The 18,967-nt window shown below is 40.9% G+C and overlaps 1 protein-coding gene and 1 non-coding gene across 7 annotated transcripts in view; both read right to left on the reverse strand.

The window, feature by feature from the left end:
* The window catches only part of MAP3K2 (mitogen-activated protein kinase kinase kinase 2), a 108,656-nt gene that overhangs the window by 20,885 nt on the left and 68,804 nt on the right, over positions 1-18,967 (reverse strand). For 5 of the 6 annotated variants that reach the window (XM_036320286.1, XM_036320287.1, XM_036320284.1 and 2 more), the window contains 9 exons: positions 15,136-15,249; positions 14,693-14,780; positions 9,000-9,130; positions 7,650-7,729; positions 5,465-5,532; positions 5,202-5,294; positions 4,252-4,458; positions 2,448-2,596; positions 1,972-2,103 (listed from right to left, as the gene is read on the reverse strand). In XM_036320286.1, coding sequence (XP_036176179.1) covers positions 1,972-2,103; positions 2,448-2,596; positions 4,252-4,458; positions 5,202-5,294; positions 5,465-5,532; positions 7,650-7,729; positions 9,000-9,130; positions 14,693-14,780; positions 15,136-15,249 — 1,062 coding nt within the window. The remainder of the gene's footprint in view (positions 1-1,971; positions 2,104-2,447; positions 2,597-4,251; positions 4,459-5,201; positions 5,295-5,464; positions 5,533-7,649; positions 7,730-8,999; positions 9,131-14,692; positions 14,781-15,135; positions 15,250-18,967) is intronic. The other variant, XM_036320288.1, reaches the window with a different exon arrangement.
* On the reverse strand, positions 8,277-8,381 carry LOC118662286. The gene has a single exon (XR_004969677.1). It is a non-coding gene; the product is annotated as a U6 spliceosomal RNA (small nuclear RNA).

The raw sequence follows: 18,967 nt of genomic DNA on the forward strand, positions 1-18,967 counted from the left end.
TATGACTTATTAAACTATGAGAATGCATGTATTTTTAAAATAATTTTTTATTGATTTCAGAGAGGAAGGGAGAGGGAGAGAGATAGAAACAGCAAAGAAGAGAAGCACTGATTGGCTGCCTCCTGCATCCCCCTACTGGGGATTGAGTCCCCAACCCAGGCATGTGCCCTGGCCAGGAGTCAAACCATGACCTACTGGTTGATAGGTCGATCAATGCTCAACCACTGAGCGACACTGGCTGGATTGCATGTATTTTTAAATGCGTAAACATACCATCTTGAAAATCATTAGTATTAGAATGTACTCTACATATTATAAAAATAACATAGAGGGATGACTCTATGAATCACGTTTTGCAGCTCCTAATGAAATTATTTACTGAGACAATTATTATCAAACTGTGTTATAAACATTAGGTGATGGCTGAAAAGGAACTGTGTCTTCAGGAAAAAGCAAAACTTGACAATGGAAGAATCAGGGTATCAAGCACCCTAATCTAGCCATCAATCTTAGCATCACTAACAATGAAACAACCAAAAACTGTATCTAATGGGATGCAACATAAAGTACACAGCATGATCTATGGCGCATTCTAATAAAAAATGTTAAATCTGAATCTAACTTAGACTTTAGATCTAACCTGGAGTTTATAGAAAATAAGGGGATAAAGGAACCAATTATAAAATGCCATGAGGTGAGACTGTCAACAGAACAATAGCCTGTCAAATCTATGTCACATAAAACTGCTCTGGATTAAAAGAGGAGCTCCCGGCCAGCATGGCTCGGTGGTTGAGCATCGACCTATGAACCAGGAAGTCTCGGTTTGATTCCTGGTCAGGGCACATGCCCAGGTTGTGGGCTTGATCCCCAGTGTGGGGTGTGCAGGAGGCAGCCAATCAATGATTCGCTCTCATTATTGATGCTTCTCTCTCTCTCTCTCTCTCTCTCTCTCTCTCTCTCTCTCTCTCTCTCTCTCTCTCTATCCCTCCCTCCCTCCCTCCCTCCCTCTCTGAAATCAATAAAAACTTATTAAAAATAAAAATAAAGGAGGAGTAAGGGATACAGCAGCTAAATGTACTATGTGGTCCTGAACTGGATCCTGGTTTGTACAAACCAGCTATTATGAATATTTTTAAGGCTCTTAGAGAAATCTCAGTATGGACTATGATGCTTGTAACCTATTTTAGTATATATTAGAATTTTTAAAATGAGTTAAAAATACAAAGATAGATGAAGAAGATAGAAAATAAAATTGGAGAGCAATATGCTAAGCGAAATAAGCCAGTCAGAGAAAGATAAATAGGATCTCACTCATTTGTGGAATATAATGAACAACGTAAGCTGATGAACAAAAATAGATCCAGAGACAGAGAAGCATCGATCAGACTGTCAAACCTCAGAGGGAAGGCGGGGGTGGTGGTGGGGGTAAGAGATCAACCAAAGGACTTGTATGCATTCATATAAGCATAACCAATGGACACAGACAATAGGGGGGTGAGGGCAAGTGCTGGAGGTGGGAGCAGCCGAGGAGAGGTCAATGGAGGAAAAAGGGGATATATGTAATACTTTAAACAATAAACAATTTAAATTTAAAAAAAAATGAAGAAAATTATTTTTTACTAATTTAAAACTCTTCCAAAATTTCATTAACTAGGTATAACATTTTATAAATCAAAATGTTTTATTTTTCCTTCCTCAACTAAATCTTTAAATAAAATGTCTATTTTTTCATATGTTTTTATTGATTTCAGAGGGAGGAAGGGAGAGGGAGAGAGAGATAAAAACATCAATGATAAGAATAATCATTAATCAGCTACCTCCTGCAAGCCCCCTACTGGGGATCCAGTCCACAATCTGGGCACGTGCCCTGATCAGGAATCCAACCATGATGTCCTGGTTCATGGGTCAATGCTCAACCACTGAGCAACGCTGGCCGAAAGTATGCTATTTTGAAAGGATATACTAACTTACCCCTGGCATATATTCCATAAATATGGAAAGTTTTTTTTCCTGGAGATCCCTCAAACAGCCATAATATTGAACGATTCGTTCATGTAGTAAATTTTTCAACAACTGAATTTCACACTCAAGTGCATTTACTTCCTGAAAGACAGAACTCATTGTTAAATCTTTACAGCATTGTTAGTAAAGGTAAAAAATTAGAATTTCATTGACCATCAAGGTGATTTAATTCTGAAATTTTTACTTCCTAAGGAATAAACATTTTTAAGTCTGTAAATAATAACTGTTCCTTGAAGGTATGCTAAAGCCACACTAAATCAAAATGTAACTGAGCATTAAAAGAGAAAAATCCACAGTACAAAGTAGATAAACATATCTAATTATTGACTTATTTTGCAAATAATTTGTGTTAGGAAAAATAAACATTCTATCATGTGTTACATTTATTTTATTAAAAACACGTGTTTTCTGTGTGCGAGTCTTACCTTGCTGGTCTCAGGTCTCTCGGGGTCAAACTGAACTTGCTTAACAGCCAACTCTCTTCCTGTATCGACATCGTAACAGAGGTAGACCCTGCCAAAGGCTCCCTGGCCAAGCAGTTTGCCCAATCTCCAGTTTATTGGAGCACGAGGTGCTAAAAAAGAACACTTTCTTAAAATGGAATATCTAGATGGCACAAAAACAGTTAAGGACTAAATGAGTATGCTGCATTAGTAACATTCTTGATTGAATATGCTTGGGTGTGAGGAAAAATCACGGTCATCCAAGTTCATAATGATCATCATGGTTTGGGTTTTTTAAACATTTTCTTTATTGATTTTTAGAGAGAGAGAGAAATGTCGCTTGGCCACCTCCTGCACACCCCTACCTGGGAATGTGTCTTGACCGGGAATTGAATCAACGACCTTTCAGTGCACAAAACAATACTCAACCAACTGAGCCACACAGGCCAGCGCATGATCACCGGCTTTGAAAAACTGCCTCTTCAGTCAATTTTCTAAGAATTCTAAACCCAAACAAGGTTCATAATCCCATAACTCATTTTTTCCAATGCAATGAGATTATTTTCTTTCTTGGTTATACATGTAATAGTGTTATTTCACTCAATCTAAGATGCCACTGCTTGTAAGGTAGACTACTTATGATCTTTACTGCAGCAATATTTAGTCAGTTTTCCATCTGCCTATGATAAAGAAAGCTGGAAAGAGCCCTACTCTAATTCTAACAAAAGAAAATCTTGAAAACAGCCCGAGGGAAAAAAGCAAACTACAGGGAAACGAACAAAGACACAAACTACAGAACACTTCTCCTCAGAAAATATAAAAGCCAAAAAACTAGGGAGAAATATTTTTAAAGTGCTGAAAGGGAAAAAAACCTGCTTAGAATTCTACATCCAGAAAATAAAATCTTTCAAAAAGAAAGGAGAAACAAAGACCTTTTTCAAAAAAACAAAAGCTGAAAGAACTTATTACCAGCAGACTTGTATTAGAAGAAAGGTTAAAGTAATTATTCAAGCAGAAGAAATTTAATACCTGACAGAATCTTGGATCTACATAAAGATCTACATAAATAAACTGAAGGTATATATAAAAGGCTTTTTTTCTCTTATTTTTTAATCCTTTAAAAGACAGCTGTCTAAGGCAAATGTAGTGTGAGGGCATAGATGTAAAAGTAAAACATGATGACACTAGCAAAACGGGAGGAATTCAGAGAATGCAAATATTACTGCAATCTTTGAGCGTGCATCTTTGTATGCCCCGATTACATGATAAAGTTCAGATACTTCACCATCTGGCCGGAGTCACCATTCTAGTCCTATTCCAAGTAAGATATCGTCCACCTCGGCCAAAAACAAACTCTTCCACACGTTCAGAATATGCCCTGGCCTCTGCTCCTGTCACCTCCTTCCTGGTGAATTCTCACTCACACGTAAGATCCAGACTAAATGTTACCCTATGATTACTGCTCCAGATACCATTCTCCCTATTAGGCTATCACTGAGAGGGTGTATTTGAAATCTCAGTGCAGGAACCCAACACAGAAATGTGAAATGAATGAACGGATGACTAATCGATGACACTTCTCCCAATGAAAGAGGACAGAATCATCTAAAGTAATTCAGCAGCAATAACATGCTTTACCTGCCATTCCAATCACCTTTAGAAACACAACTTTGTTGAGAAGTTGGTCTCACTCTTGAGGACTGGCTTGATATTTATTCCTTTTAATACTATAAAATTCTGCAAAGGTTCTATTATACATTTCACTATGCCAATGACTATTACTTACAGCGGCTAGGTGGGCTGATGTCCATTACAGTTAAAGTAGGATTATCTATGTCACTTCCCCTTCTTCTTATTCGACTATCATCATACTCTGGGGTAAAGATACTGCTTCCACTACTAGTGCTTAAGGAGTGGTCAGTAGGACTGAAATTCACAGGAGACCGGAAGCTGGTCCCCTGGGTCCTTCTAGCTCTTGGAAAAGTTTTACGACCTACAAAACAAAAATATAATCACCTTAAAACTTTTATTAATATGTTGTAATTGAATGTTTTTAAAATTTGTAATGTAAGGAACAGAAATTTGTCCCATGACTAGGCTAAGAAACTGAAATAGCAATGATTATTTAATTATATGTTTTAAACCTAAAGTTAGTATTTTTTAAAGAGTTCAAGGAAAAATCCTTGTTAACAGTAAATCATAAAGTCAAAAACAAAAATACAAGGAAAAAAGGTGAAAGCAGAAATGAAAAGTAGGAGAAAAACAAACAGGATCTGAATACAAATTCAAATAATCTCAGTTAACACATATATACACACATTCATAAAAATCATAGAACTCTCACTTTGGGGTAAAAAGTAGAAAAAATATAATTTAGTCTCATTTCTAATCACGATTTAAAATATAAAAAATATTGGAAAGTTAAAGGTAGCAATATTTTTTTCCCTTAAAAGGGCCATGCAAGTATGAATTTTATGAAGGAGTAACTTTCTGAATAATATTTTTAATTATTCCCTTCCTTCTAAGGGAAAGATAAATATTATGAGGTAAGTTGGCATAAAACTAAGATGGTATTATAATTTTAGTTATGACCCAATTTAAAACTTTTTTAGGCAGAAAGCTAAATGATTGAGAAACAAGTTTATTTATAATAGTATTACTTAAATATGAAATTTTTATTTTTATTATTTTTGAGAATTTTCACAAACTGTTCTTATCTGAATGCCAGCAACTTACCATCATTATAGTCTTGATGGTGATATGAAACATGATACCTCCTTGGATAGGTTCCTCCTTTTCCAAATTTCTCAAAGATAGGGTTATCGTAGTCTATTGAGACACATAAGAAACTTATGTTATTAAGAAAGCCAAGTACTTCTTTCAAATAATGAAAAACATATTTACATATTTTGATTTTTTTAAAAATTCCCCTCACCTTTCCCGCTAAACCATTACTTAATAGCATAAACATTAAACATTTAGAATGTGGATAATCTAACCTGAAAATTCCTGATGATTATCTGGGTAGCTCTGTGCCCGAGGCATTCGTGATTTTGGATAGCTGTCTCTAAAAGTAGAAAATGTCACATTAAATTGAGAGAATGTAAATAAAACATTAAAAAAACTGTATGCAATATCAATATCTGTACATATGTGTGGAGACCATATCTATATGTATATAAAACCTGAATATGCAAATAGACCAAATGGCAGAACCGAATAACCAGTCACTATGACGTGTGCTGACCATCAGGGGACACGCAGGGAACATGGCAGGCATCAGCAGCAGGCGGGATAGTGGAGCAGATAATCAGGGGAGCCAGACCAAGGCAGGGCCCCAGTTGCTGTCATCAGGGCAAGCCTCTGGTGATACCTGAAAATTCTTTGCTCCCACACACCACAGTCCCACCTGGCACTCATACCTGCTGCCGGCGCCGACCTCAGCCCTACTTGCACCTGCTGCCAGTGCTGGAGCCACCACTCGCATCCGCTGCTGGTGACTGGCGCCAGTCCCAATTGCTTGGCGCTGTCAGCGGGTGTGAGTGGTGGCTCCCAGCCCCGATCGCCCCTCAGTGCTTCTTCACCTCCCTCTGCTCCTGAGGGGTGAACGGGGCAGCAGCCGCTACTCGCTCTCGCTGCTGGTGTTGGCCCTAATTGCTCCACACCATCAGGGGGTGCAAGCGGGGCTGGCGCCATCAGTGCACGGGAACAGCGGTGGCGGGAGCAGGATTGTTGGCAGATAGGGGACCAGGGGCCACGGCAGGAGGGGCCAGGTAGGGGCATGGAGGATGGGCCGAGACCTGCCCCTGTGCCCACCGCAGCCTCATGGCCCACAGTTCCTTTCAAGGTGCATGAATTCATGCACTGGGCCCCTAATGTACATATAAAGAAGCTCATTCTGAAATGTTAACATAACTCAAAAAAGAGAAACTTCTCCTTAAACTCTTATTTGGTCCATGCAGACACGAAGTGTGGCTTTAAAGATGAACCCATGAAGTTCAGTGATCAGATGATGTGCTTAGGGATCACAGGTGCTTGGGGATGCCTGTGCTTTATTCTTGCTCTGTCACTTCACTAGCTGTTGTAACCTTGGAATCACCTTTCTGAGACTGTTTCCACATCTATAAAAAAAGAGGTAATATGCCCTAACCGGTTTGGCTCAGTGGATAGAGCGTCGGCCTGCGGACTGAAGGGTCCCAGGTTCGATTCCAGTCAAGGGCATGTACCTTGGTTGCGGGCACATCCCCAGTAGGAGATATGCAGGAGGCAGCTGATCGATGTTTCTCTCTCATCGATGTTTCTAACTCTCTATTCCTCTCCCTTCCTCTCTGTAAAAAATCAATTAAAAAAAAACCCCCCTAAAAATAAACCACGCCATAGACACCTCATTAAAAAAAAAAAGGAAGTAATTTCTAACTTATCAAGTATATATATTTTACATTACTATTTCCCTAAATTTCTTAAATGTTTTAAATGGCTGTCTTGATGTAGATGCAAGCAAAGACAAAGGCTTCATGTACACAGGTAACAGAAAATTAAATGTCTGTTCCCTTACAATATTAGTTATATTTTTACAATAAAGATTTCAATAAAGATACTGACTCTGTGTGTCCTAATTGAAACCAGGAGAGAGGGAGCACTTGTAACAAAAAATTCACTTGATCCACCTTATATTCTTGAACAGCTATTTTACAAAACAATAGGACTTCAATTTTACATCACAATCAACACACTGGGCCACAACTACCAAGACTGTTAAGTTATTTATAATTTGGTGCCAGAACAAACATAATTCTAAACAGGTGAAACAACTCACAAAATCTCCAAAGGATTAATACAAAATTTGATAGCAGTTTTGCCAATACAGTTTTAAAAGTAAACGTACATAAATTCTAAGTTTGCATTTAACTTCAAAACACTATTTTGGCAAGCAGGAATACTCAAAATATTATAATAAGGTGTCAGTTTTAACGAATAATGATACTGAGTCCCATGAGGTTAAGGGATTTGTCTACACTATAAAAAAATTAATTTGCCATAAGTATGTATAGACAGTATCAATTACGTTCCTCTGAATGTAGCACAAAAGCATTGATAACTCAACATACTGTATATGTACGTATATGTATATATATGCATATTTACCCACATATGTTAAAAAACAAAAAATACAATCAACATTACCCATCCAAAGGACTATCAAGTGATGGACAACTTCCTGAGCCAGAATTTTCAGGGCTGCTTAAAAATAATGGGTCCAGCATCTAGAAAAATAGAGTTCCACCATGTGATGTGAAATAACCAGAAGTTACTGTTTTTTAAGAAACAGCTTTATTGAGATATAAGTCATGTAACATAAAATTCACTCATTTCAAGTGTACAATTAAATGGTTTTTAGCAAGTATACTGAAAGTTGTGAGACCTCCTGACAATCTCAGAACACCATCAGTACCTAAAAAAGAAACCTACCCAATAGCAGTCACCCTCAGAGCTACTAATTTTTAAGTGTTTAAAATGTAGTTGTCCCTTATAGGTACGCTACAAATTCAAAATATCCTAAGAGAAAAATGTTGTTTATCTATGGACTAAATAGTGAAAAGCTAAAAGATTTCACATAATTTTTCTTACTGTAAACTGAACAAAGGCCCCACCCAAATGAGACTAAACACCGTGAGTGCTGCATTATTAGAAAATGAAACTGCAATAGAAGCAGCCAATGTAACTTACAGAAACTGCAGGAACTCCATAGAAATATTTCAGTACTACACAACTTTTCATAACATTTTTTCTATTTTGTTCATTACATTCCACAAAAATATGGAACGCCCCACGAGTTTGGGTGTCATCCTTGAGCAGGGGACATGCTAATCTTCTCTGTATGGTTCATTTATAGGTATGTACTGCTGGAGTGAGCACTTAATAACTTTTTTTCTACATGTGCTTTTTAAAAAGATATATTTTTATTGATTTCAGAGAAGAAGGGAAGGGAGAGAAACATCAATGATGAGAGAGAATCATTGATTGGCTGCCTCCTACACACCCCTTTCCAGGGATCGAGACAGAAACCCAGGCATGTACCTTGACCAGGAATCAAACCATGACCTCCTGGTTCATAGGCTGATGATCAACTTAGCTACAGCAGCCCGGCAGCATTTAGAAACATTTAAAAATGTTTTAGAAAGTTGATAAACCTCATCTTCACAAAGTTAAATGTTTGTCGTTTTGACTATATCTTTTAAATATTAATTTAAAAATCTGAATATTAACCCCAGGATTATAAATACTGCAATCATTTATTTATGGATGGGCAATATAAAATAATCCACCTTATCGTAACTTTTTTTATGCATGAATGCACATGGGCACACATAGTGTAGGGAAATTAGGCATTTTCCTACACTTTTTACCATTTTGTTCACTTAAGGAAGATATGGGATTAAGAGGTGTAATACACACACACACACCGGCCAAACCACACTGACCTAGGCAATATCCCTTTAATAAAATAAGAAATCACATCCAACTCCTGCTTACTTGGTCCATGCTCTCTGGAATGAACTCCCCTTCACTGTGGATGCTGGTGAAGGACCCGTTCCTGGCAACCTGATGCAGTTCATCTGGAATGTATCCTGGGGGAGGGGAGCTTTGACCTCTACTAGTGGAACCTCAAAGAAGAAAATTATAGGATTTTATAAAGATCAGCATGTAATCAATTTTTGTTTTAATTAAATATACATAGAACTTCTGGTCTATATTACCAATAATGTTAGCAATTGAAACCCAGTTTTTATTAAAGCTTATCAAAACATTCCTGTCTGTAAAACTTCCAATATTTTTATACCTTTCTAACTCCCACCCTACTGTAATTATTGCCTCACTGTAATATTCATTCACACTTATTAGCTGGTGCATTCTTCTGGCTGCTGACAAAGCACTGTGGGGTTGCTAACACAAGAAAGCTTTCTAGATGAGTGCCACTGCTCCCAGACTCCGAGGCCACTGTGCCCAGGTGCTCCCCCCGTAATGCACGGAAGGCACCCTGATGTAGTGGAGAGAACATGGCTTCAGTCAGACCTCGTTTTGATGGAGGAAAATAAGACATTTTTTGGGGGGGGATAGCACTCTGAACTTGTGCCAGTAACCTAATGTACATTCTTGATAACCTATAATTAACACGCTTCGTACCGCTCAGTTTTCTCGTGTTTCGTGTGCCATCTGTTAAGGACCGCTCACGAGTGTTCTCGTGTTTCACGCCCACGGAAAAAGGAGCGAATCTAGATACTTATGTAAATTTTGTTTGGTCCCTCTTCATAGAGGAAAATATTTTACGCAGTAGCAAACAGTAGTAGTTAAAAAAGTACTAGGAACTTTAATTGTTTAATTGTTTTTGTAAATAAAAATGTTATAATTATTGAAAAACAACACCTAAAGTGCATTATGATGATTTAAATAACGTGCGGTTTGCCTAAAAACGTGCGGTCCCTGGCGTATGTCTCACAGATTTCTATGCGGTACGCAATGTGTTAAGTCACTGCCCCTTTCCCAGAATCTGGTCTTGCAAGACCTGAGGCCATAAATCATGAACAGCACACAGCCCCCAGAGGGGGGATTATCAGCGCTGGCGCCAGGCCAGGCCCTTAGGTATGGTCTCAAGACCCCAACACCTGGGGCTTTTTGCAAAGCCCACAAAAGGTCCGGACCTATAATCCATATTTGGGGGACCAAGACACCAAAAGGGGATAAAATAGGGGCTTCCACCATATTGGTTTGCTCAGAATTTGAGAGGCAACCTCCTCTGAGTCTGCCAGCATAACAAAGCTGTGTAACTCCATTTCTCTAAGCATTGCTTGGTTTTTCTACAACAGTTTAAATCCCAGTGATAGCTATTTGTCAGCTCTGTGTCTTTGGGAAAGTGACCCAATCCCCAGAAACCTGTTCCTCACTGGCAAACATGGGACTACATCCCTTCTCTGCAAGAGTACTGTGACTATAAAATCATTCATAATGAGCATATGCCTGCACATTTGGCTCCACAGTTTTCCTTCCATTCCCTCTCTTTAATCTTTAGAAACCGAAAATGAGATGACTTCTTAACCATTAAGCTTGTATGTTTTCAATTTGGAGTCCTGAATTTTATTATTGGGGACTTAAAATTAGGCTGTTGTTTTTGTGGCAAGCCATGTTCCTGAAATGTACATTTCTTTATAATTTAGAAAACTGGAGAATCTAATATAGTTTATCTAATTAATCACTTAATTTCTTATTAGACAATAATCCACTTTATTTTTACCTGGATGTACAGACACAATGTCATGTTTATTAACACAGTTTCTCTCTGCTCCTAATTTTTTTTTAAAAATATATTTTATTGACTTTTTACAGAGAGGAAGGGAGAGGGATAGAGAGTTAGAAACATCGATGAGAGAGAAACATCGACCAGCTGCCTCCTGCACACCCCCCACTGGGGATGTGCCCGCAACCAAGGTACATGCCCTTGACCGGAATCGAACCTGGGACCTTCCAGTCCACAGGCTGACGCTCTATCCACTGAGCCAAACCGGTTTGGCTGCTCCTAATTTTTTGAACTTAAACTTTAAAAAAACATATGGGGAAGTTATATGAGTATTAAAAGCTCTGGCCAGATTTAAAAACAAAATAGGTTTTACCTTACGTAAAGGGGTCATTGTGAGTATATGGCAGTATTTGTTGGTGATGAGACCCGGGAAAAGAGTGTGAAATGATTACCAAGAGATGTGCACAAAAGAGGTAATTTTCTAAACTGGACTCTAAAATGAGTAGGGACTCACCTCTAAGCCAGAGGCTGACTTAGGCTTTGTAACCACTATGATCACATTGCCCCTAATGTTCTTATGCCTTCCATATGCCCTTGATTATAGAAGACCAATATACTCATTACTAAAAGGAGACGGGGAAGAAAAAAAGACTGTAAAAGTGGCTTCATCTCCTTACTTAAAAACCCATTTTTCTTAACTTTTGTTAGTAATGGGTGTGCCAATGCAATCGTGGTCAAGACCTCCACACCAGTATAGAATTCCATCCCAAAGGAAGTTTTTCCTCTAGCTAGCTTTTATGAAAATAACTAAAGAGAATAATTGTTAGTAAATAAGGAAAGAAGATAATGGTCATATCTATCATAGCCATTCTGAGTTTAAAGAAGTGGCAAATGGAAGACCAGTAATTTTTTAATTTGTAATTTAAAATTTCTTATCTAGCAATGAAATCAAACAAGAATGTTTATTACAAGAACAACAGTTAGACATTCAGTACAATTTTAATTAAAAATGAATTGAAAATGTCAAATTAACTAATGCATTTAGCTTGTTCTGTCTAATGCAACTAAAATAAATTGGCAATGTTTGCCCTGGCTGGCACAGCTCAGTTGGTTGGAGCTTCATCCTGTACACCAAAAGATAGCAGGTTCAATCCTGGTCAGGACACATGCCCAGGTTGTGGGTTCGATCCCTGGTCAGGGTGCGTACAGCAGGCAACCGATTTATGCTTCTCTCACATCAATATTTCTCTCTCTCCCCCTAAAATCAATTAAAAAATAATTATAAATAAAAATAAATTGGGAATATTTTACTTTAAAATGATAGGTACTAAAATGTGATAAGGAAAGGGAATAAAGAAAGAAATGTATAATTACTAATAGTCATGCTTCCTAGTTTGAAAAGCAAAATGTACTTGAAAGGTGCTCTCTCAATTTACTGCTATAACAATCCCATAATTTAAAGTGGACAAAGTTACCAATCTCAGATTAATCAGAGAAATGGAATTGAAATGCGGGTATCCCTAATGTTCTTTCAACAGACTTTTAAATTATATAAAAATATAGCCAAATGAAGACGAACAATTTTTATTTTACTTGTGTATTTTCTTTGTTGCTCACATTTCAGCATTTCTGAACAGTAGAATTTATGTAAGATGATACTCAGAAGGACCAAAACAGAAGATAAGTAACCGCTATTTTTGGTGATTCACATGCTAATTTAATCTCTTCTCTTGTTATTAACAAACTAGGGGCCCGGTGCACGAAATTCGTGCACTGGGTGTGTGTGTGTGGGGAGTGTCCCTCAGCCCAGCCTGCCCCCTCTCACATACTGGGAGCCCTCAGGCGTTGACCCCCATCACCCTCCAGTCGCAGGATCGGCCCCTTGCCCAGGCCTGACGCCTCTGACCCAGGCTTCAGGCCTGGGCAAGGGGACCATCATATCCCCCCAATCCCTGGCTCCGCCCCCCAATCACCAATCACCGGATCGGCCCCTTGACCAGGCCTGAGGCCTCCGGCAGAGGTGTCAGGCCTGGGAAGGGGACCCCCAGCTCCCCGCGGTTGCAGGCTCCGCCCCTGCCCAGGCCTAACGCCTCTGGCCTGGACGTCCGGCCCGGGCAGCGGGGACCCGCAGCTGCAGCGGCCCTGTGATTGTGGGCTTCGCTTTAGGCCCAGGCAAGGGACCCCTAGCTCCTGGGACTGCCAGCTTCGACCGTGCCCAGCTCCCATCGCTGGCTCCACCCCTACTTCCTGCTATCACTGGCCAGGGCAGAAAAGGCGCCTGATTCTCCGATCATGGCTGGGGGGCAGGGCAAAGGCGGCCCCAGGGCCGCCTTTGCCCTGCCCCCCAGCTCTTAGCTCCCCCCTGGGTTTCCGATCACTGTCAGTGGCAGGGGGCTTCTTCCTGCTTTCCCTTTCGCCTCCCTGCATTGTGCCTACATATGCAAATTAACCGCCATCTTGTTGGCAGTTAACTGCCAATCTTAGTTGGCAGTTAATTTGCATATAGCCCTGATTAGCCAATGAAAAGGGTAGTGTCGTACGCCAATTACCATTTTTCTCTTTTATTAGTGTAGATGTCTTCTGTTACCAGTCTTAGATTCCCAATCACATCTCTTATTTTGTCATACTCTCCTGCTTCCTCCATATTCATGTTTTTCCTCCTCTTCTACTTCCCTTCAAAACCTTCGCTCAAATATGTTTTCATGCTGTCTTTAATGACCAGCCACTGCCCAATCTGCTAAACACATTTACACCAGTGGTTTCTGAGCAATGTATGCTCCTACAATATAAAAACGCAGCTTATCAGTGTTCCACACAAAGAGAAGACTGGGGCGCTCTGAGCACCTCTGCCCACCCCATGCCCCGCTAACAGGCCTCCTGTAAAACACGGCACACAGCATCCATGTCTCTTTGCACCACAGCTTGATTGTAACAGTATATCATTACTGAGAAATAAAAACTGAATCCTACTCCTATATAATAAAGGGCTAATATGCTAATTAGACCGAACAGCAGAAGGACCCTCCAGAGGAAGCCGAGGCAGCCGGGGCTGCAAGGGCCAAGCCCCTTGCACAAATTTCATGCATTGGGCCTCCAGTAAAGTAATAATAAAGCATAATCTAGAAACTCTTTATTTTGATAACATTCTTGACATTAACTAAAACTCAGAGAAAGGCTTATGAACGTAGTCCATCCATTAATTTTATTTTTTAATCCTCACACAAGGTCATGCTTTTAGAGAAGAAGGGAGGGAGGGAGGGAGGAGAAGTAGAGGACGAGGATGAGAAAGAGGGAAGGGGAGGGCAGGGGAGGGGAGGGAAGGAAGAGAGAGAGAGAGAGAGAGGGGGAGAGGGGGAGAGGGGGAGAGGGGGAGAGGGGGAGAGGGGGAGAGGGGGAGAGGGGGAGAGAGAGGGAGAGAGAGAGAGAGAGAGAAAAGAGAAAGATCAAAGTGAGAGAGAAACATTGATCAGTTGCCTTCCACATGCTCCCCGATGGGGGACCAAACCCACAACCAGGAATGTGCCCTGACAGGGAATCGAACCAGCAACCTTTCAGTGCAGGGATGATCCTCAACCAAGTGAGCCCCTCTGGACGGGCCATCTATTAATTTTAATATATGAAAATACTCCTTTTAATTTTTCCCTCCAGTTTATTTGTATAGTTAAAATTTCTTTGAGTAATTTGAATTTGTTCAACATTAAAATACCCTGGGGGTATATAAAGAAAAAATGTGTAAATGGGAGACTGCTAATCCTGTAATACTTGACATAATTTTTCAAGAAATATCAGATACTAGAACATAGTTAACTTAGATAAATTACAGAGAGTTAGAGATAGCCTGCTATTTATCAGGGTTATGTTTAGGATATATAAAAGGTTAGAGGAAAAAACTGAGAAATCACCCATTTCACGATTCAGATACTAGCTCTCTTACCTATTACAGAAAGCCGTTTTTTCCTCTCTGCTTCAAATACTGTGTTATCCAAATCATCTAGTGATGGCAATGGTTCTACATTAGTAGCCTACAGAGGAAAAAGGGTGATTAATGCGATTCTTCCCCTTTAAGGCTTAAACAGAATCCTAGATATTCTACATTGTTTGTGGGTCTTATCAAATCTACTCTTTAACATTTTAACATAATTCTTCCCAAGTTCTCAGTTTCTGCTAGTTTCATATGTACAATATATTACACTTGTAATGTTGGCTATAGAGTTCTGAGAAGTAAAGACATTAAACGATAGCAGTTACAATGTGTACGTTTTCTTTTAATCATATTGAAAATATATCAATAATTATAGACTGTAACTATGTTTCATATATTAATTTTCACAGGCACAAATCCTACAGTCCTTACTGACAAACAATCCCAACTCATACCTGTGTACTTCCATTTACCACAAGTAATATCTTGAGGCTCTTCATATGAACACTGCGGTCCAGCAGCTCCACAGCTTTGTCCAAGTCATCTTGAGTAGTTAATGGGATCACCAACTACACAAAAAGGAACATCAGGAATCATGCAGCCATCAAGTCCTTCCAGGACCATCTTATTCCTATGGGATTATAACTCAGAGCTCTCAGAATACCTGCCTCTTTGATTTGTCAATATAATGGAATTCCGAATGAATACATGTATCCAGACTGCTTTGCTCTTCCAATCCTACCACCACTAAAATCACAGAATAAACACTTTTTTTGCTTTATGAATCATTAAATTATTCTAGAAACACATTTAAAATTAATTATCTAGGATATTTCCATAATATTGCTAAACTTAAGTTATAGTACCTTCACTCCAAAACAGCATTAAAGAGTACACACAAAAACTATCCTATATAATAAAATCCTAATATGCAAATCGACCAAACGGTGGAACGAGGCAGCTCCTGTGTTGAGCGTCTGCCCCCCCCCCCCCGAGAGGGAGGTGACTGGTGGTGGAGCGGGCTGTCCAGCGAGCGCCCTGATGGTCGCCTCCACAGAGCAAGGCAACCAGTGGCAGTGATCAGGGGGTGGGGCCGGCCAGCAGGCTGTACCAGGCCCCCAGCCAAGGCAGGTGCCAGTGGGGCCCCCCCATCTCCCTGCCCGCCGGTCGCCACACAGATTGGCCCTGATCACTGGCCAGGCCTAGGGACCTTACCTTATATATTGGGAACAGTCTCTTAGATTTGAAAATTAAAACCTGGCAAGGCTACTGAAAAAAAACAGGATGATGCAGCGATGACATGCATGGACTCTGGCTTGCACATTTTGTGGCCAGCCCTGATTCTGACACTTATAACTGTGTGACAAAGACAATTACTTAACTTCTCTCTGCTTCAGTTTTTCCACCCATAAGATGGGGAAAATGGTACTACTGCCTCAGAAGGATCATGTTCTGCACTACTTTTTATAATCAGGGCAAAAATTGTAGCTGCCCATACAGCAGCAAGATGCCTTTCACCTGTATGAAAAGTATGGTCACTGGTGCATGCAGCGTCCCAGATTGCGAGAGGGATGTCCGACTGCCAGTTTAGGACCAACATCCCCCGAGGGGTCCCGGACTGCGAGAGGACGCATGCGGGGCTGAGGGGCCACCCCCTTCCCTCCATGCACGAATTTCATGCACTGGGCCTTTAGTCCTACATAATAAAGAGCTAATATGCTAATTAGACCAAACAGCCGGATGACCTTCTGGGCTGCAAAGGGCTGCGAGGGGCTGCGAGGGCCGGCCAAGGCTACGAGGGGCTGCGAGGGCCGGCCAAGGCTGCGAGGGGCTGCGAGGGCTGGCTGAGGTTGCAAGGGCTGAGCCCCTTGCACAAATTTCGTGCATCGGGCCTCTAGTATAAAATAAAAGGTACTATTATCTTTCACTGATGAAACTTTTAGTTCTTTTTTTTTTAATAGGAATGATGGATTTGCATTTGCACTGGCTGTGCTTATCTACATCCCAACACAAAGAGTATCTGTGACAGCTGCAATGGAGGGGCTCATCTCTCTAACCCTGGAGACTTGAACACTACACTCTAAACCAGTGGTTCTCAACCTTCCTAATGCCGCAACCCTTTAATACAGTTCCTCATGTTGTGGTGACCCCCAATTTCATTGTTACAAATTGAACATAATTAAAGCATAGTGATTAATCACAAAAACAATATGTAATTATATATGTGTTTTCCAATGGTCTTAGGCGACCCCTGCGAAAGGGGTTTGAGACCCAAAGGGGTCGCAACCCACAGATTGAGAACCGCTGCTCTAAACAAATGTAAGCTAAATAGTGCATCCTGAATGTGGAAATCGGCTTTCATTGGTCTCCTACTGGATTGGACATTATACGAGACAAAAGCCCCTGGGGAGTATCTGAGAACAAGCATGATACAATTAAACAAAATCAGAATACCTTTTTCTTTTTAAAACACGTTGCAAACTTAGCATAAGATGACTCTTTCAATAACCTTCAAAGTATATCCCATTTCATTAAAAGGACAGAATAAAAACTGTGAACATATCCCACACTTAGCCTGCTTTAACTAGCACAGTACATAAGCTACTCAAATGTAAAGTCCTAGTTAATTTTGGGTCCTAGCCTATATAATAAAAGCCTAATATGCAAATTGACCGAATGGCAGAACAACCGGTTGCTATGACACACACTGACCACCAGGGGGCTCAACTAAGGAGCTGCCCCCAGTCCACAGGCCAGCCAAGGCAGGTGCCAGCCCCCCCCCCCCCCCCCCCCCCCCGCCGAATCGCACCGCTGGTCACCCCGCAGAGGGGGAAGGTGGTGGCGGCAGGGGACAGGGCCAGCTGGCGAGTGGGTGGGGCCGGCCGGCAAGCAGGTTGGCACCGCCCTCCAATTGCCCCACCTGTGGGAGGCGACCTGTGGCAGCGGCAGGATGATCGGGGGTGGGGCCAGCCAGCAAGCAGGCTGGCACTGCCCCCCGCCCCCCCCGATCGCCCTGCCTGTCACCTCTAAGGCAGGTGCTAGCGGCGGCCCCCCGATCGCCCCGCCAGTCACCCCACAGATCGGCCCTGATCGCTGGCCAGGCCTAAGGACCCTACCTCTGCATGAATTTTGTGCACCGGGCCTCTAGTACAGTATAAATTCCTTGAAGACAGGGATGCCGCTCCGCCCCCCGCCCCCAAACACACACACTGCCAGTTAACATGGAGCACACAGAAGAGAGCAAACACTTGCTAAGTGTTGTTTAATAAGTATCACAGAGTGAAAGCTTCATCTGCACCCAAACACACTAGCTGATATGGTGTGCATTCATTCTCTACAGATTTATGAAAAAAATTCCTTGTTTTAAGAAAGGCTGCCGCCCTAACCGGTTTGGCTCAGTGGATAGAGCGTCGGCCTGCGGACTGAGGGGTCCCAGGTTGGATTCCGGTCAAGGGCATGTACCTTGGTTGCGAGCACATCCCCAGTGGGGGGCGTGCAGGAAGCAGCTGATTGATCTCTCTCATCGATGTTTCTAACTCTCTATCCCTCTCCCTTCTTCTCTGTAAAAAAGCAATAAAATATATTAAAAAAAAAAAAAAAAAAAGAAAGGCTGCCAGACACAAATACACAGGTCCGGATGTGCAGGACTGTAACTCTTGTTTATATCCATTAGCCTGCGGTAAAACTGGTTTCAATGTAAGTTGTTTTGCTTAAAGTCACAGAGCCTGTCGATGCTACTAAGTGAGGACTCATTGGACTGATAAGAAAGAATTCACCAGGCCTGCAGGGCTCAGTGGTTGAGCGTCAGCCTATGAACCAGGAAGTCATGGTTCCACTCCCAGTCAGGGCTCATGCCTGACTTGAGGGCTCGATCCCCAGTGGGGGACTGTGCAGGAGGCAGCCAATCGATGATTCTCTCTCATCACTGCTGTTTCTATCTCTCTCTTTCCCTCTCCCTTCCTCTCCAAAATCAATAAAAATATTTTTTAAAAAGAAAAGAATTCCATCATACAATCTGTTTACTTAATCTGTGCTTGAAATTATATTCCCAATTTCTGTGTGTAGCTAATTTTATACATTACAACTTATCAACTAGCCTGACCCTTTTTTTCTATGAGAAATTTTTTCTAATAATAATAAAAAATTAACTGTTTGGTATTATAGAACAAGCCTAATCTCCTTAAATTATTTTCATTATCTATCAATTATGAACCATATTGGTACATCTTGTTCCCATCTTTAATATTCTTTTTTTATTATATTTTAAGCACTAGAAAACATTTTAAA

This window comes from Myotis myotis, unplaced genomic scaffold, assembly GCF_014108235.1.
Source record: "Myotis myotis isolate mMyoMyo1 unplaced genomic scaffold, mMyoMyo1.p scaffold_m19_p_8, whole genome shotgun sequence".
In the NCBI taxonomy this organism is placed as follows: domain Eukaryota; kingdom Metazoa; phylum Chordata; class Mammalia; order Chiroptera; family Vespertilionidae; genus Myotis; species Myotis myotis.